The sequence below is a fragment of the Megalobrama amblycephala genome, linkage group LG3 (genome assembly GCF_018812025.1).
Source record: "Megalobrama amblycephala isolate DHTTF-2021 linkage group LG3, ASM1881202v1, whole genome shotgun sequence".
Taxonomy (NCBI): Eukaryota; Metazoa; Chordata; class Actinopteri; order Cypriniformes; family Xenocyprididae; genus Megalobrama; species Megalobrama amblycephala.
The window spans coordinates 62251701-62264203 of record NC_063046.1 but is presented as its reverse complement, the minus strand read 5'-3'; the positions used below and the strand labels follow the sequence as shown (position 1 = coordinate 62264203).

The window sequence follows — 12503 nt, the reverse complement described above, 5'->3', positions numbered from 1 at the left end:
AGGGAAGAATGATTAAAAACAAAAAGTATCTTAAAAGCCTTCACTGGTCATATTTAGATTTGTCTTTATTTTGTAAGACACTTTAATTCAAAGTCTACAGGAATAAATCATGTCATGTGACACAAACTAGACAATTCGCAGTTTCACAGACGAGGATTAAAGCTAGTCTGAGACTAAAATACATGTTTAAGCTTTAACTAAAGAAACTTGTGCTGTCCTGTCTTAAAATATGTCTGTCATTGTTTTGTCTCAACAGTAATGTTTTTTCCTAAGACACATTTATATAAACTAATTAAGACCTAATTTATGATCTTAGTCTAAACGCTGTCTGTGAAACTAGATCTTAATCTCAGAGAAACGTGTTTCTGAAACAAAAATATTCTGGTCATGAAGTTTCACCTTAAAAGAGAAATAATACTCAGTTCTAAATACAATTACACTCATAACGTTAAAATAACTATTAAAAAGCCTCTATTTTCTATTAGATAACTTACATATTCTCATAGTTTACTCAGTTTTATTGTTTATGTCTGAATAACGCATGAATCAGTATGATCTGATCAGCTCTTTGTGTGTCAGAGTGTGTGGCTCTTAAAAGAGCCGTTGGGTTTGTGTAGTTTCTCCTGGTTTCAGGTGTTTATCCTCCGAAGCCGTACAAGGTTCGTCCCTGTCGCTTCAGCGCGTACACAACATCCATGGCGGTGACGGTCTTTCTCTTGGCGTGCTCGGTGTAGGTGACGGCATCGCGGATCACGTTCTCCAGAAACACCTTCAACACACCGCGGGTCTCCTCGTAGATCAGCCCGGAGATGCGCTTGACGCCGCCGCGGCGAGCCAGACGACGAATGGCGGGTTTGGTGATTCCCTGGATGTTATCGCGCAGAACTTTACGGTGACGCTTCGCGCCTCCTTTCCCGAGCCCTTTCCCGCCTTTGCCTCTTCCAGACATGATCACTGAACTCTATCAGACGATGATAACGAAAAAATGATAATTCAACCTTACAAGGAGCACTTTTACACTTGCTTACAGGACCTGACAGAAACCAGTCTCCAGTCACGTGGCGCAGCACGCCCCTCCCCAGTGGGCAAGTCAACTTTTGGTGCATTACCGCCACCAACTGAACTGGAGTCTGGAATGACAATGAGAAGGATAAAAATAACAATAAAATGCACATATTCTCCTGAAGTTTCCTGTATCCATTATACATTTTATTATAATTCTTCAGAACTTTTTATTACCTAATATTATTTGCACCTTCAGTTTGTATCTTTGTTTCCAGCATTTATCCTGATCTCAATCATGTCATTATTATTTCTTCTCTTCTTTTAAAGTCACTTCCAGTCTCATTATTTTCTTTTCTACTTTCTTTTGGATTTTATACAGATGTCTACCTGTCTTCTCCATATCCCATTTATGTTGCAATGATTTGATAACAGCTTGCTTCATAATCGTCTTTGCTTCTGCTTTACTGATTTTTACATCAATTTCCACATTATTTTTATTCAATGATCTTTTAGCATGTTTATCTGGCATTTCATTTCCATTAATTCCAACATGTGCTGGACCCATAAAAATGACACAACCCTGTCATGAACAGTTGCATTATTTCTATGATAATATCTTGTCTAGGGTGACCATATTTTGATTACCAAAAACCAGGACACTCGGCCCGGCAATGAGATACTCAAATGACACTCAAAGTTTACTCAAAGATGCCTTATAATTTCAATACATTTAAAGTATGCCTCTGTATGTATAGAAAATTGTTATATTACAAAATACTATCTATAACCAAAGACACAAATTCAGATAGGCTTCTCAGCGGTTACTTAACATGTTTTATTATGACAAGTTTCAAAAATAACGAATTAAATAATGATAGAAATAATGTCTCTTCTGTAAAGATATAGATATTTTTTGTTAGTTAGTTTTTGTAAGTTTGTGAGAGCTATTTTTGTTAAATTTGGATTGCTAATATAGCAGAGGTATTGGTGCAAATTCTTGGGAAAATGAGATCCAGGCAGTAGATAAAATAAAAAAAATTATTTATTCATTACAATTAAATTTAGCCTGACACGCAAACTTTAATCGATAATGAAAATACTTAATAAAACCAAAAGGTAAAATAACAACCATAAAGGAGCAGTCAATAGTTAATAATAAATTTAGAGTATTGTATCTAATAGATGAAGATCAAAAAGAATTAAAACATTAAGACATTTGCAGATAAGAGAGAAGAAGCAGAAGCCCAGGAGAGCAAAGGAGAGAAAAAGCTGAATTATCAACAACTCAGTCCATATTATACCATAAGCATACAGGGAGATTCCCAACCCACTCAAACTGATGTTTCTGTTAAACTGAAAAAGGTTAATTTCACCCGTTACGTCGTCCACTGGTCCAGTGTCAAAAATAGTTGTTTTAACCCTTAGGAAATTTTGCACTTCTTGCACTATTAAATGTCAGCAGACATGTTTTAATCAGATTCAAATGAGCACTAGGCTAATTCTGAGAAACCAATGTCTAACCACAAACGTGTCAGCGTGACCTGTCACACCGGAACACTTGAACAATTGAACATAACAAGCATACTCTTAAATATAAAATATCAAATAACCATAAAGGTACAATAACATGTACATACTTGAAAATATGATAAGGATTAATATATTAAGTAGAAGTACATAAATATATGAAATCAAAAGTAAAACTGATAAATCATAAGCCATAAATGATTAACATAAATATTAATAAAAAGGCATGAATATTAATATTGACCATTGGATGCATCAGGTATTTTTTTAGTTATTTATTAGTTATTTATTTTTCTAATACTTTTCTTCTTCATCCTCGTTTTCCTCTTCATCCTGTTTTTCTTCCTCATCCTCCTTGTTTGCCCATCTATATTTTGCTGTAGAGCTGATCTTTACAAGCAGTTTTTTTGTTGCTTATCAAATAAGCATGAAAGTTATAAAGAAATGTATATAGACTTATCAGCTGTTGCATCGCAAGGTACAAGCTGAACTCATAGTAGACGATAGCTGAAGGTTGCTCTGCTGTTACACAAAGTATCTGTTATTCACTTACAGACGACTGCACAAATCGTGCATACTAATGAAAACATTATAAATTGTTACCTAGAAATAAACAACTGTAGTTTAGCCATAAGTCACCCACGATGCTGAGCATATAGTTATCTTAATGGAATAATCCACTAATGTCTTGAGATACAATGTGAACTAATGTTCTCAGTTGGACGTGCAATCGTGCATGTCTGCGAAACTCATTTATAATTAATGTATGCTCTGCCTTCGGAAACCAAAAATCTCAGAATCTGAAAATCTCGTAACACCGGTCTTATTGGATTCTGGATCCTTTACCATCTGTATAAATTTGTACATTATCATAGTAAATCCGTTCCATATTTGATTTACTTCATTTATTGTACTACTATTGGATTGTTCCACTTTTAGTAAATACAGATCTATTGCAGGCATTTTAAATAACCACGGAGGGAGTACAGCTATAGGAACTGCATCACTATATTTCCTATTTACTAAATCCATTGTTTGTGCCTTTTCTTCTGCTATCCACCCAATGCTTTTTATATTTGTTCTCTCACGCTCCAAACAATCTTCAAATATCGCCTTAGTTAGATGCATACTGTTGTGGCCTTTTGAAGATACCAAATAAGTCATTTTTAATTGCATTTAAATGCAATTGCATTATTTTTCTTAAAGCTGCAGTAGGTAACTTTTGTAAAAATGTATTTTTTACATATTCGTTAAACCTGTCATTATGTCCTTACAGTAGAATATGAGACAGATAATCTGTGAAAAAATCAAGCTCCTCTGGCTCCACCCAGTGGTCCTATTGCCATTTGCAGAAATACACCGCTCCGGTAAGAAACAACCAATCAGAGCCAGGAGGAGTGTCTTAGCAGTGTCAATCATGCTTGTGTGCGCTGATCACACCACTCTCATGCAGAGCGCGTACAGGCGTTCAAATTCAAGATTACCGATGTGCCGCAGCTTTGCTCATGGCGGACAAACAAAACTCCTAGCCGCATAACATACAGATAAAATGTCATGCACTGTGCAAAGCATCTATTGAAAGCTTCACTGGCTTGTCATGTTGCTGAAATAATGTACTAGCAAACCTTATTTAGCATTACATATCGATAGAATAATTACTTGCATATTGTAACGTTAGTTACCGTTATATTATCTTACTAGCTATTTATTACTTATAGAAATAGTGCAACGTCATATAGTTACATTACATGTATTGCAAAATACGTAATGTTTTGAGGACCAAGTTTGTAGTCAAAGTATAGGCAGGCCATAGTCAATGTAAATCAAATTGGTGATGTTTCCTCCGTACCAGTGAATGTGCCATAACTTTATCCGCCGTCATCGGTGGCCCTGCTTGCTTACTATAGCCTGCGCGTTCACGGCAGGCTCCGTTGTGATGGGGAAGAGCTGTGGAGGGAGGGCTGTAGCGCAGCAGAGAGCGAGGGGGAGTGACACCCCTTTTGTCACCTCATGTACCCCAGTTTAGGGTTGGAGATGAACTTTATAGTGATCAGTATATACTGAGCAAAACCTCAACATCTGTGTAAATATATCATATTCTGTAAAAAAAGAGACTGTTTTATGATTTAGTTTCAATGGTTAAATGAGCAGTATCACACGAGTAGCCGTGCGATATGGCTGTATATCAGCACGCTGTGATTCGTCCGTAGGCAGAGGCCTCAGGCCGCAGGTCATATTGCGTTTATACAACAGTCCGACGGCACGAGTGTGTAAATAAATAAGAACAACAACGGAATGTCTTTAAAACCCTCTTTTGTGCAGCACTACTTCCTTCCGCCACGGATTCAAATCTCAGGTTGTCAGTTGGACCAAGCCTCCGTTACTAACTCTAAAACGTCACTTCAGAACTAGTAACGAAGGAACGTTGAGTCGCTTCATTGAAACACATTGAATTTTGTACAGTATTAGAGAGAGAGAGAGAGAGAGAGAGAGAGAGAGAGAGAGAGAGAGAGAGAGAGAGTAGGCTATTACCTGTGTCTGGTATATTGCATTACATTCATTCTTCAAGTCGATGTCCATAATATTATATCCTTTATACAAGTCCGTTTGAATGTCCGCTGAGGAAAGCGATCTTTGTTTTTGTCCTTTTTTACAGCTTTGGGAATCCATTACACCACAGCGCTAAAACAACTTCCTTTTACTGTTTACTTTATGATTTAGTTTTAATGGTTAAATCAAAATATAACACAATTACATCAAGTGACCTGTGTTTTATTATTTACATTTGTTCATTTAGCAGATGATTTTATCCAAAGATATTCATGAAGGAAAACAGTCTTAAAGAGGAAATGACATGATAAATGATGACAATACAAACATTGACCAGAAAAGTACAGGCTAGAACAAAGAGGAAAAGAAGAAATAGAGAGAAATGTTGTTTTTAAGTCACTTGCTGCTCCTTGATGTAAATGAAGAACTGATTCAGATGAGCTTCAACACAATCCTCATTCTGATGCTGAAAACTGATTATAAGTACAGATGAAGGTGAAGATGAGGGTGATGAGAGTCACAGACAGACTCCGGATGATGTTCATGTGCTTCAAGCGCCCAAAACAGCAGCTGTATGAAAGCCTCCTCTCGCCCCTCACTGATGCTGATTTCATTCAAGTCTCTTTCAGACTGTTTGCTGAACACACAGAGGAGCGTTCAGGCTTTCAGCAACTTTATCACTTTAAATATCCAGCAGATTCACACGCGGCTTTTCCCCGTGACTGATGCTCGCCTCGGATTTGATCTGACGGAGGCAAAACAAACATTTCCTCTCGCCGTATTTTCAGTCTCTAATGAAAGCTCAGAACCTCTGATTGCTGCTCGCTTTGTTTCGACTGTGACAAACTATTTTACTGCTCCAGTTTCGCCCCAAATGTGAGAGAAGAAAACACACGCGCGAGCGGCTCGTGGACGCGCACAGACGCGGAGCGGGCAGGTTGAGTCTACGAGGTTCTCATGTGTTGTTTAAGAGCGCAGCGCCGCGCGAGCGCTATTCATTGCTGAAAGCAGACAGCGTTTGAGAGACTCGATCCGATCAGAGAGAGATGGCAGAAACCGCCCCAGCCCCGGCTGCTGCCGCCCCGGCCAAAGCGCCCAAGAAGAAGTCCGCTGCGAAAGCCAAGAAAGCAGGTCCAGGCGTCGGTGAGCTCATCGTCAAAACTGTGAGCGCGTCCAAGGAGAGGAGCGGCGTGTCCCTCGCCGCCCTGAAGAAAGCTCTCGCTGCCAGCGGCTACGACGTGGAGAAGAACAACTCCCGCGTCAAGATCGCCATCAAGAGCCTGGTGACTAAAGGCACCCTGGTGCAGGTCAAAGGGACCGGCGCCTCGGGCTCATTCAAGCTCAACAAGCAGCAAGCCGAGACCAAGAAGAAGCCGGCCAAGAAAGCGGCTCCTAAAGCCAAGAAGCCCGCGGCCAAGAAACCCGCTGCGGCCAAGAAGCCCAAGAGCGCCGCGGCAAAGAAGCCCGCCGCGAAGAAATCGCCCAAGAAGGCCAAGAAACCCGCCGCCACAGCCGCTAAGAAGGCCACGAAGAGCCCCAAGAAGGCGAAGAAGCCAGCAGCCGCTAAGAAAGCAGCCAAGAGCCCCAAAAAGGCCAAGGCGGCTAAACCTAAGGCGGCAAAGCCTAAAGCCGCCAAGCCTAAAAAGGCAGCTCCCAAAAAGAAGTAAAAATCTAGTTTGTTCCTCAACGGCTCTTTTAAGAGCCACCCACTAACTCTGAGTAAAGAGCAAAACTCCTGTATTTAATCATTTCTTGTAAATGTTGCAAAGGAAATAGTTGAAGATGAGTATTTTGAAACACTGAAATTTTAACAATATAAAATACTTATATGTAGTTTTCACTGTATCACTTCAATTTCAGTGAACCATTATTTTACATATAAAAATTATTTACAAACAACAATATGAAGTGATAAAACTCCAGTATTACAATATGAACATAATTCTGTAGTTTCAGAAGGTCAATGAGCACAAAATATAGTGTGAAAGTGAAGCACTTTTGGCAGGAACAGCGTATAATATCCATATTCCATGTTAGTGTGTGTCAAACCCCAGTAGCATATTAATATTGATGTGAATTATTTGAAAAACTTGTTTAAATTTCACCATTTTAGTTCATTTTAACTGCACACAGAAAAACCACATTGTTAAATGAATATTTAGTAAAGTAATTATCTTAAAATCTGTTATGCTTTTATATTAATTTTCTATCAGAAATATTTCACTAGTCTTTTCTGTCTTTAAAGTCAAATATTTGTGCATAATTATTCCCGCCAGAAAGGGGGTTGGGCTTTGGAGGGAAGTTCAGTGATTGGTTGAAATCTGAACAGACTCTAAACCAATGAGCGACTGGCAATCTCCTATAAAGACAGTGTGTGCAGGATTGAGTTTTTCATTCTCTTTCATTGATAAAGTTACAGTAACTGAACTCCAGAATGAGCGGCAGAGGCAAAACCGGCGGCAAAGCGAGAGCGAAAGCCAAGACTCGCTCCTCCAGGGCAGGACTGCAGTTCCCCGTCGGTCGTGTTCACAGGCTTCTCCGCAAAGGCAACTACGCAGAGCGCGTCGGTGCCGGTGCTCCTGTTTATCTGGCGGCTGTGCTCGAGTATCTGACCGCTGAGATCCTGGAGTTGGCTGGAAACGCCGCTCGGGACAACAAGAAGACCCGCATCATTCCCCGTCACCTGCAGCTGGCGGTGCGCAATGACGAGGAGCTGAACAAACTTCTGGGCGGAGTGACCATCGCTCAGGGCGGCGTGCTGCCCAACATCCAGGCCGTGCTGCTGCCCAAGAAGACCGAGAAGCCCGCCAAATCCAAATAAACCAGCTCCAGTCTCTCATTAAACCCAAAGGCTCTTTTAAGAGCCATACATTTCATCTGATAGAGAGCGCTTCTTTTTTTAATACATATTGACACAAACGCAGTGGGTTGATTAAAAACGATCATGAAAACAAAATGTTTACTGTATATCAAAAATTACAAATTCAGTAACCGCTACAAGAATTGCATGTTTGTCATAATTGCATGATGATTCTCTAATGTGTCTGATAAGAGATCATTAGGATTTAGACACATTCACGTCCCACAACCCATCTCCCCTTATAATAAATTGATATGTTTTCCAATATCTGATAATGTACATGAATAGATTACCCAAAATAAAAAGCATTTCATATCGTCTGGAGTAACAGAAGTTTATCAGTGTTTCTCTATGGAGGGAAACTCTAGTGTGTGTGACTGACTGCAGTGCTTTAAACAGACTGTAATGTGATTTAGTTCTGATCCGAGATCTGCACAATCACTGAATTAACCCTGTAAAGCCCACTGTTGCAGAATTACAACATCACTTTCAACAATTTGTAAAAAAGGCCTGCAAAAGTTTTTTTTTTTTTTTCTCAAGACCACATTTGCTTAGTTAATGGGTTCTACTGTTCGTCCTCACAATGCTATTGGATAGAAGAAGTGTTTATATGTCCGGTCATCTGACCTTGAACTCACTCTACCTGCAAACTTCGTGTTGAGCTCATCTCCTTTTTTTACATGACTGGATTTGTCAAGATTCAAGTAAGTAAACTTCCTTACGTATTTTTTTTATTATTATTACAATGTCTAGAACACATACCTATTTAGTTATTTTGGAAAACATTCATCAAATTTGATTTAGAGATTGTTAAGTCCATGTTGTAATTCTACAACATGCTCCTACACATCACATAAGGACACTGCACTTCTCACATGGTCATGAATTTAAATTTAAACTGTTAGATTCATTGTAACTAAGTTGTAAATATGCTTTTCTGTTAAATTTATACTTAGTTTAGCTTAGCTTAGACCATAATTAAATAGTATGTGGAATGTGAAACTCTATCATCTAGAGCAGTATCTGAAACTCCCTGTATCTTTGTAGTTTTTTAACTTCTAAATGATCCCGAGATTTTTTATGAATGTTGCCCAAGTAGCAGTTTATAGCATTAGGAAATAGAAAAACAGGCTCTGAATGTTATGGATATTTTTGGGGGGGATGCCTGTTGCATTGTTCTGAGGTGTGAATGGTCTTGAATATGAACCTGTAAGTGCTCTGGGGGGGTGCATGTGTTCCTTTAGTATGATAAGTAGAGAGCATAATAGGCCAGACAGACAGTATTGTTAGAATGTAGTAGAGGAATTTTGATTAGCATTTGCATTGAAATCATAATACTTTGATGGATAATACTTAGATCTCTACCCTCGACACATGGTCTACCACCCTGTATTCTTTCTGTTTATCTACTACAATATAAGACCCATTTGTATTATTCACTCATTAATTTTTTTACTTTTTCCATTTCAGAATGCCAAGATGTCATCGGACCACCATCCACTGGATGTACACAAAGACATGATTGCACATTTCCCAGTAAAGACGAGAGGACGCTGCAGACACTGCAGTAATGGATACACAAATACACTGTAGCAAGGGCAATGTTCGCCTGTGCTTCTCAAATGAAGATAACTGTCTTAGGGACTATCACTGCAAAACACAGACTTCATTTAAACCACATTGAAAGTGATAGAAGAAAGTTTTATAAATACAATTTTCAATATTTTTATTAATAAATGCTTATTCATAAAAATATGATTGTTGTGTGATTATTACTCATGATATATACTGTTATGGGGCAAAGTAAGCAATCAACTCTGCAAATGAATGCTTAAAAAGCTCTGTATATCTGTTCAGACAAAATTAGTACAAATACAGCAATTCTGCTCCTAACTAGGCCCAGCGTAGCAATATTACAACATTTCCCTAAAAACTTACTAAAATGTAAAAAAAAAAAAAGAAAAATCTTTCATTTCTAATTCAGAGACCTCCTAAAACAATATCTGAGAGGTCAAAAATGTTTTTGCTAATTTCTATATTTGGGTTTTACAGGGTTAAGAGAGTCTAAGTCTGTGGGTGTGTGACACTGTCTGAACAAAGCGTCTTGAGCGGGAAACCCTCCGCGTGTTTGAAAAGAGGAAACGCGCAGTCATTGGCTAGCGCTCATAAGCACACGTCACACACTGACCAATCACAGGCCTCCCTATGAGCTCGTGGCCGCGCGACGCTTTAAAAGCAGGAGTGAAACATTAAGCCGCATTTCCAGCACAAGCAGGACAGAGAGAAGGAGAGTTGAGCAATGGCAAGAACCAAGCAGACCGCTCGTAAATCCACCGGTGGTAAAGCCCCGAGGAAGCAGCTCGCTACTAAAGCAGCGCGGAAGAGCGCGCCAGCCACCGGCGGCGTCAAGAAGCCCCATCGCTACAGGCCCGGGACCGTGGCTCTCCGAGAGATCCGCCGTTATCAGAAGTCCACCGAGCTGCTGATCCGCAAACTGCCTTTCCAGCGGCTGGTGCGAGAAATCGCTCAGGACTTCAAGACGGATCTGCGCTTCCAGAGCTCCGCTGTCATGGCCCTGCAGGAGGCCAGCGAGGCTTATTTGGTGGGTCTGTTCGAGGACACCAACCTGTGCGCCATCCACGCCAAGAGAGTCACCATCATGCCCAAAGACATTCAGCTGGCCCGCCGCATCCGCGGAGAGCGCGCTTAACCCGCATCAGCGCTTCACCCCAACGGCTCTTTTAAGAGCCACAAACCTGCTCTGAACGAGACCATTTCCAGCGACAGTAATTATTACGTAAGTTATGGTGTATGTGTCAAACCAAAGTGTCAGAGGTCAATATGTAATGTAGGTAATAAAGTGTTTTGAGGCTTCTTTCCTTTTTAATTTAAGCTCATGTTGTCACTTCAAGAATGAAATTGGAGATGACTTTACGAAGTAAAATAGAGTGATAATTCCTTATCTAAATCTTTAGTATAGTAAACCTACTGGATAGCATATGCTGCACAATATTATGAAAATATTTTCTAAATGTATTCAGGGACTATATATATATATATATATATATATATATATAATTTAAAATGTGTGCAGGCAGTAAAGTAATTATCAAACATAATTCTGCATTTTAGCACTGAAGTTTAGGGTCATGTGACGCGGCGCTGGTTTCTGTCAGGTCCTGTAAGCAACGAACCTTAGGAGGATAAACATGAAACCAGGAGAAACTACACAAACCCAACGACTCTTTTAAGAGACACACACTCTGACACACAAAGAGTCATGATTAAGTGATGACAACTGCAGTTATTTTCTGGTTAGAGAATCAACTTTATTAATGAACTCATAAATATAGTTTCACAATGTGTCTAGAGACTGTCAACAGCATCTTCTCATTATCTTTAACCAACATGATAGATGAAATATAATAGTTTAAATGGCGCACGGAGATCTTTATTACAATGTTCAGTAATTTAACGGTCGTTAAACAAGGAGTTTCAAATAAAACGATTAGATCAGAAAACACCATAGTTGGGTCATTCTACAGAAACGTCCACTTTTCTGTCCCTAGACTTTACAGAAATATTACACTTGAAAAACACTTTAGGATTACAGTTTTTTTTATATTTTAATATGAAACAATATGTTATTTGAACAATTAAGCCTTCTTGAGCATAAATGTGGCAATATTTGTTTTTTTAATTAATAAGAATTCCAAACACCACAGAAGTGCTCATCCCCACAGTAATGAACAGAGGGAAAGGGCTTTATTTTGAGCTCACAAACAGGTTTTTCTACCATTTCAACTACAATAATGTATGCATTACTATCAAATATATAATGTAAATGTCATAAAAAAACAAAACAAATGCTGAATAAATATTATAAAATATTTAATGAATGTAGTTGTCCCCTGGTGTTGTGTCACTGGTGTTACCTTTAACAAAAATCTCTTATTTTGAAATAAAAAATCACACTGATGACATCACTTGACTTCCTTCTTCCTATTTCTTGAAGATCAGTGAAGAAAGGCCAATGTCTCTTTTCAGTTATCAGAAATTTTAATTAGAAAATCATGATTTCATATTGATGGATCCGAAATGGTCAATATTCATAGTCATGCATTTCTATTAATATTTATTTTAATCATTTATGGCTTATGATTTATCAGTTTCACTTTTGATTTCCTATATTGATGTACTCCTACTTTATATATTAATTTTTATCATATTTTCAAGGATTTACTTGTTATTGTACCCTTATGGTTATTTTATATTTAAGAGTATGCTTGTTATGTTCAATTGTTCTTCAAGTGTTCTAGTGTGACAGGTCACGCTGACACGTTTGTGGTTAGACATTGGATGCCTGCCAAATACGGCAGATCAGAATTATTGCTCATTTGAATCTGATCAAAATATGTCTGCTGACATTTGCAAAATTCCCTATAGGGGATAAAACAATGGGTATAATAATGGGTGAAATTAACCTTTTCTTTTAGAACAAAAACATCAATTTGAGTGGGATGTAAATTTCCCTATATGCTCATGCTATAAAGCTGACCGG

General features: G+C 38.7%; 4 protein-coding genes across 4 annotated transcripts; 3 read left to right on the top strand and 1 right to left on the bottom strand.

Annotated features, from left to right (window-relative positions):
• Window positions 1-500: 500 nt before the first annotated feature.
• On the bottom strand, window positions 501-994 carry LOC125265918 (histone H4). The gene has a single exon (XM_048186482.1). It carries the CDS (start codon window positions 947-949, stop codon window positions 638-640), a length of 312 nt encoding a protein of 103 aa, XP_048042439.1. The 5' UTR covers window positions 950-994; the 3' UTR covers window positions 501-637.
• A 5115-nt stretch (window positions 995-6109) lies between these two features.
• Window positions 6110-6803, top strand: LOC125265919 (histone H1-like). Its single transcript, XM_048186483.1, has one exon. It carries the CDS (start codon window positions 6129-6131, stop codon window positions 6747-6749), a length of 621 nt encoding a protein of 206 aa, XP_048042440.1. The 5' UTR covers window positions 6110-6128; the 3' UTR covers window positions 6750-6803.
• Window positions 6804-7484: 681 nt separating this feature from the next.
• Window positions 7485-7958, top strand: LOC125265903 (histone H2A-like). Its single transcript, XM_048186467.1, has one exon. It carries the CDS (start codon window positions 7517-7519, stop codon window positions 7901-7903), a length of 387 nt encoding a protein of 128 aa, XP_048042424.1. The 5' UTR covers window positions 7485-7516; the 3' UTR covers window positions 7904-7958.
• A 2243-nt stretch (window positions 7959-10201) lies between these two features.
• Window positions 10202-10817, top strand: LOC125265899 (histone H3). The gene has a single exon (XM_048186463.1). It carries the CDS (start codon window positions 10242-10244, stop codon window positions 10650-10652), a length of 411 nt encoding a protein of 136 aa, XP_048042420.1. The 5' UTR covers window positions 10202-10241; the 3' UTR covers window positions 10653-10817.
• The last annotated feature ends 1686 nt before the right edge of the window (window positions 10818-12503 follow it).

Excerpts from the sequence above, each read along its gene's own strand:
- LOC125265918 (XM_048186482.1), bottom strand. The coding sequence starts at position 949 with ATGTCTGGAAGAGGCAAAGGCGGGAAAGGGCTCGGGAAAGGAGGCGCG.
- LOC125265919 (XM_048186483.1), top strand. The coding sequence starts at position 6,129 with ATGGCAGAAACCGCCCCAGCCCCGGCTGCTGCCGCCCCGGCCAAAGCG.
- LOC125265903 (XM_048186467.1), top strand. The coding sequence starts at position 7,517 with ATGAGCGGCAGAGGCAAAACCGGCGGCAAAGCGAGAGCGAAAGCCAAG.
- LOC125265899 (XM_048186463.1), top strand. The coding sequence starts at position 10,242 with ATGGCAAGAACCAAGCAGACCGCTCGTAAATCCACCGGTGGTAAAGCC.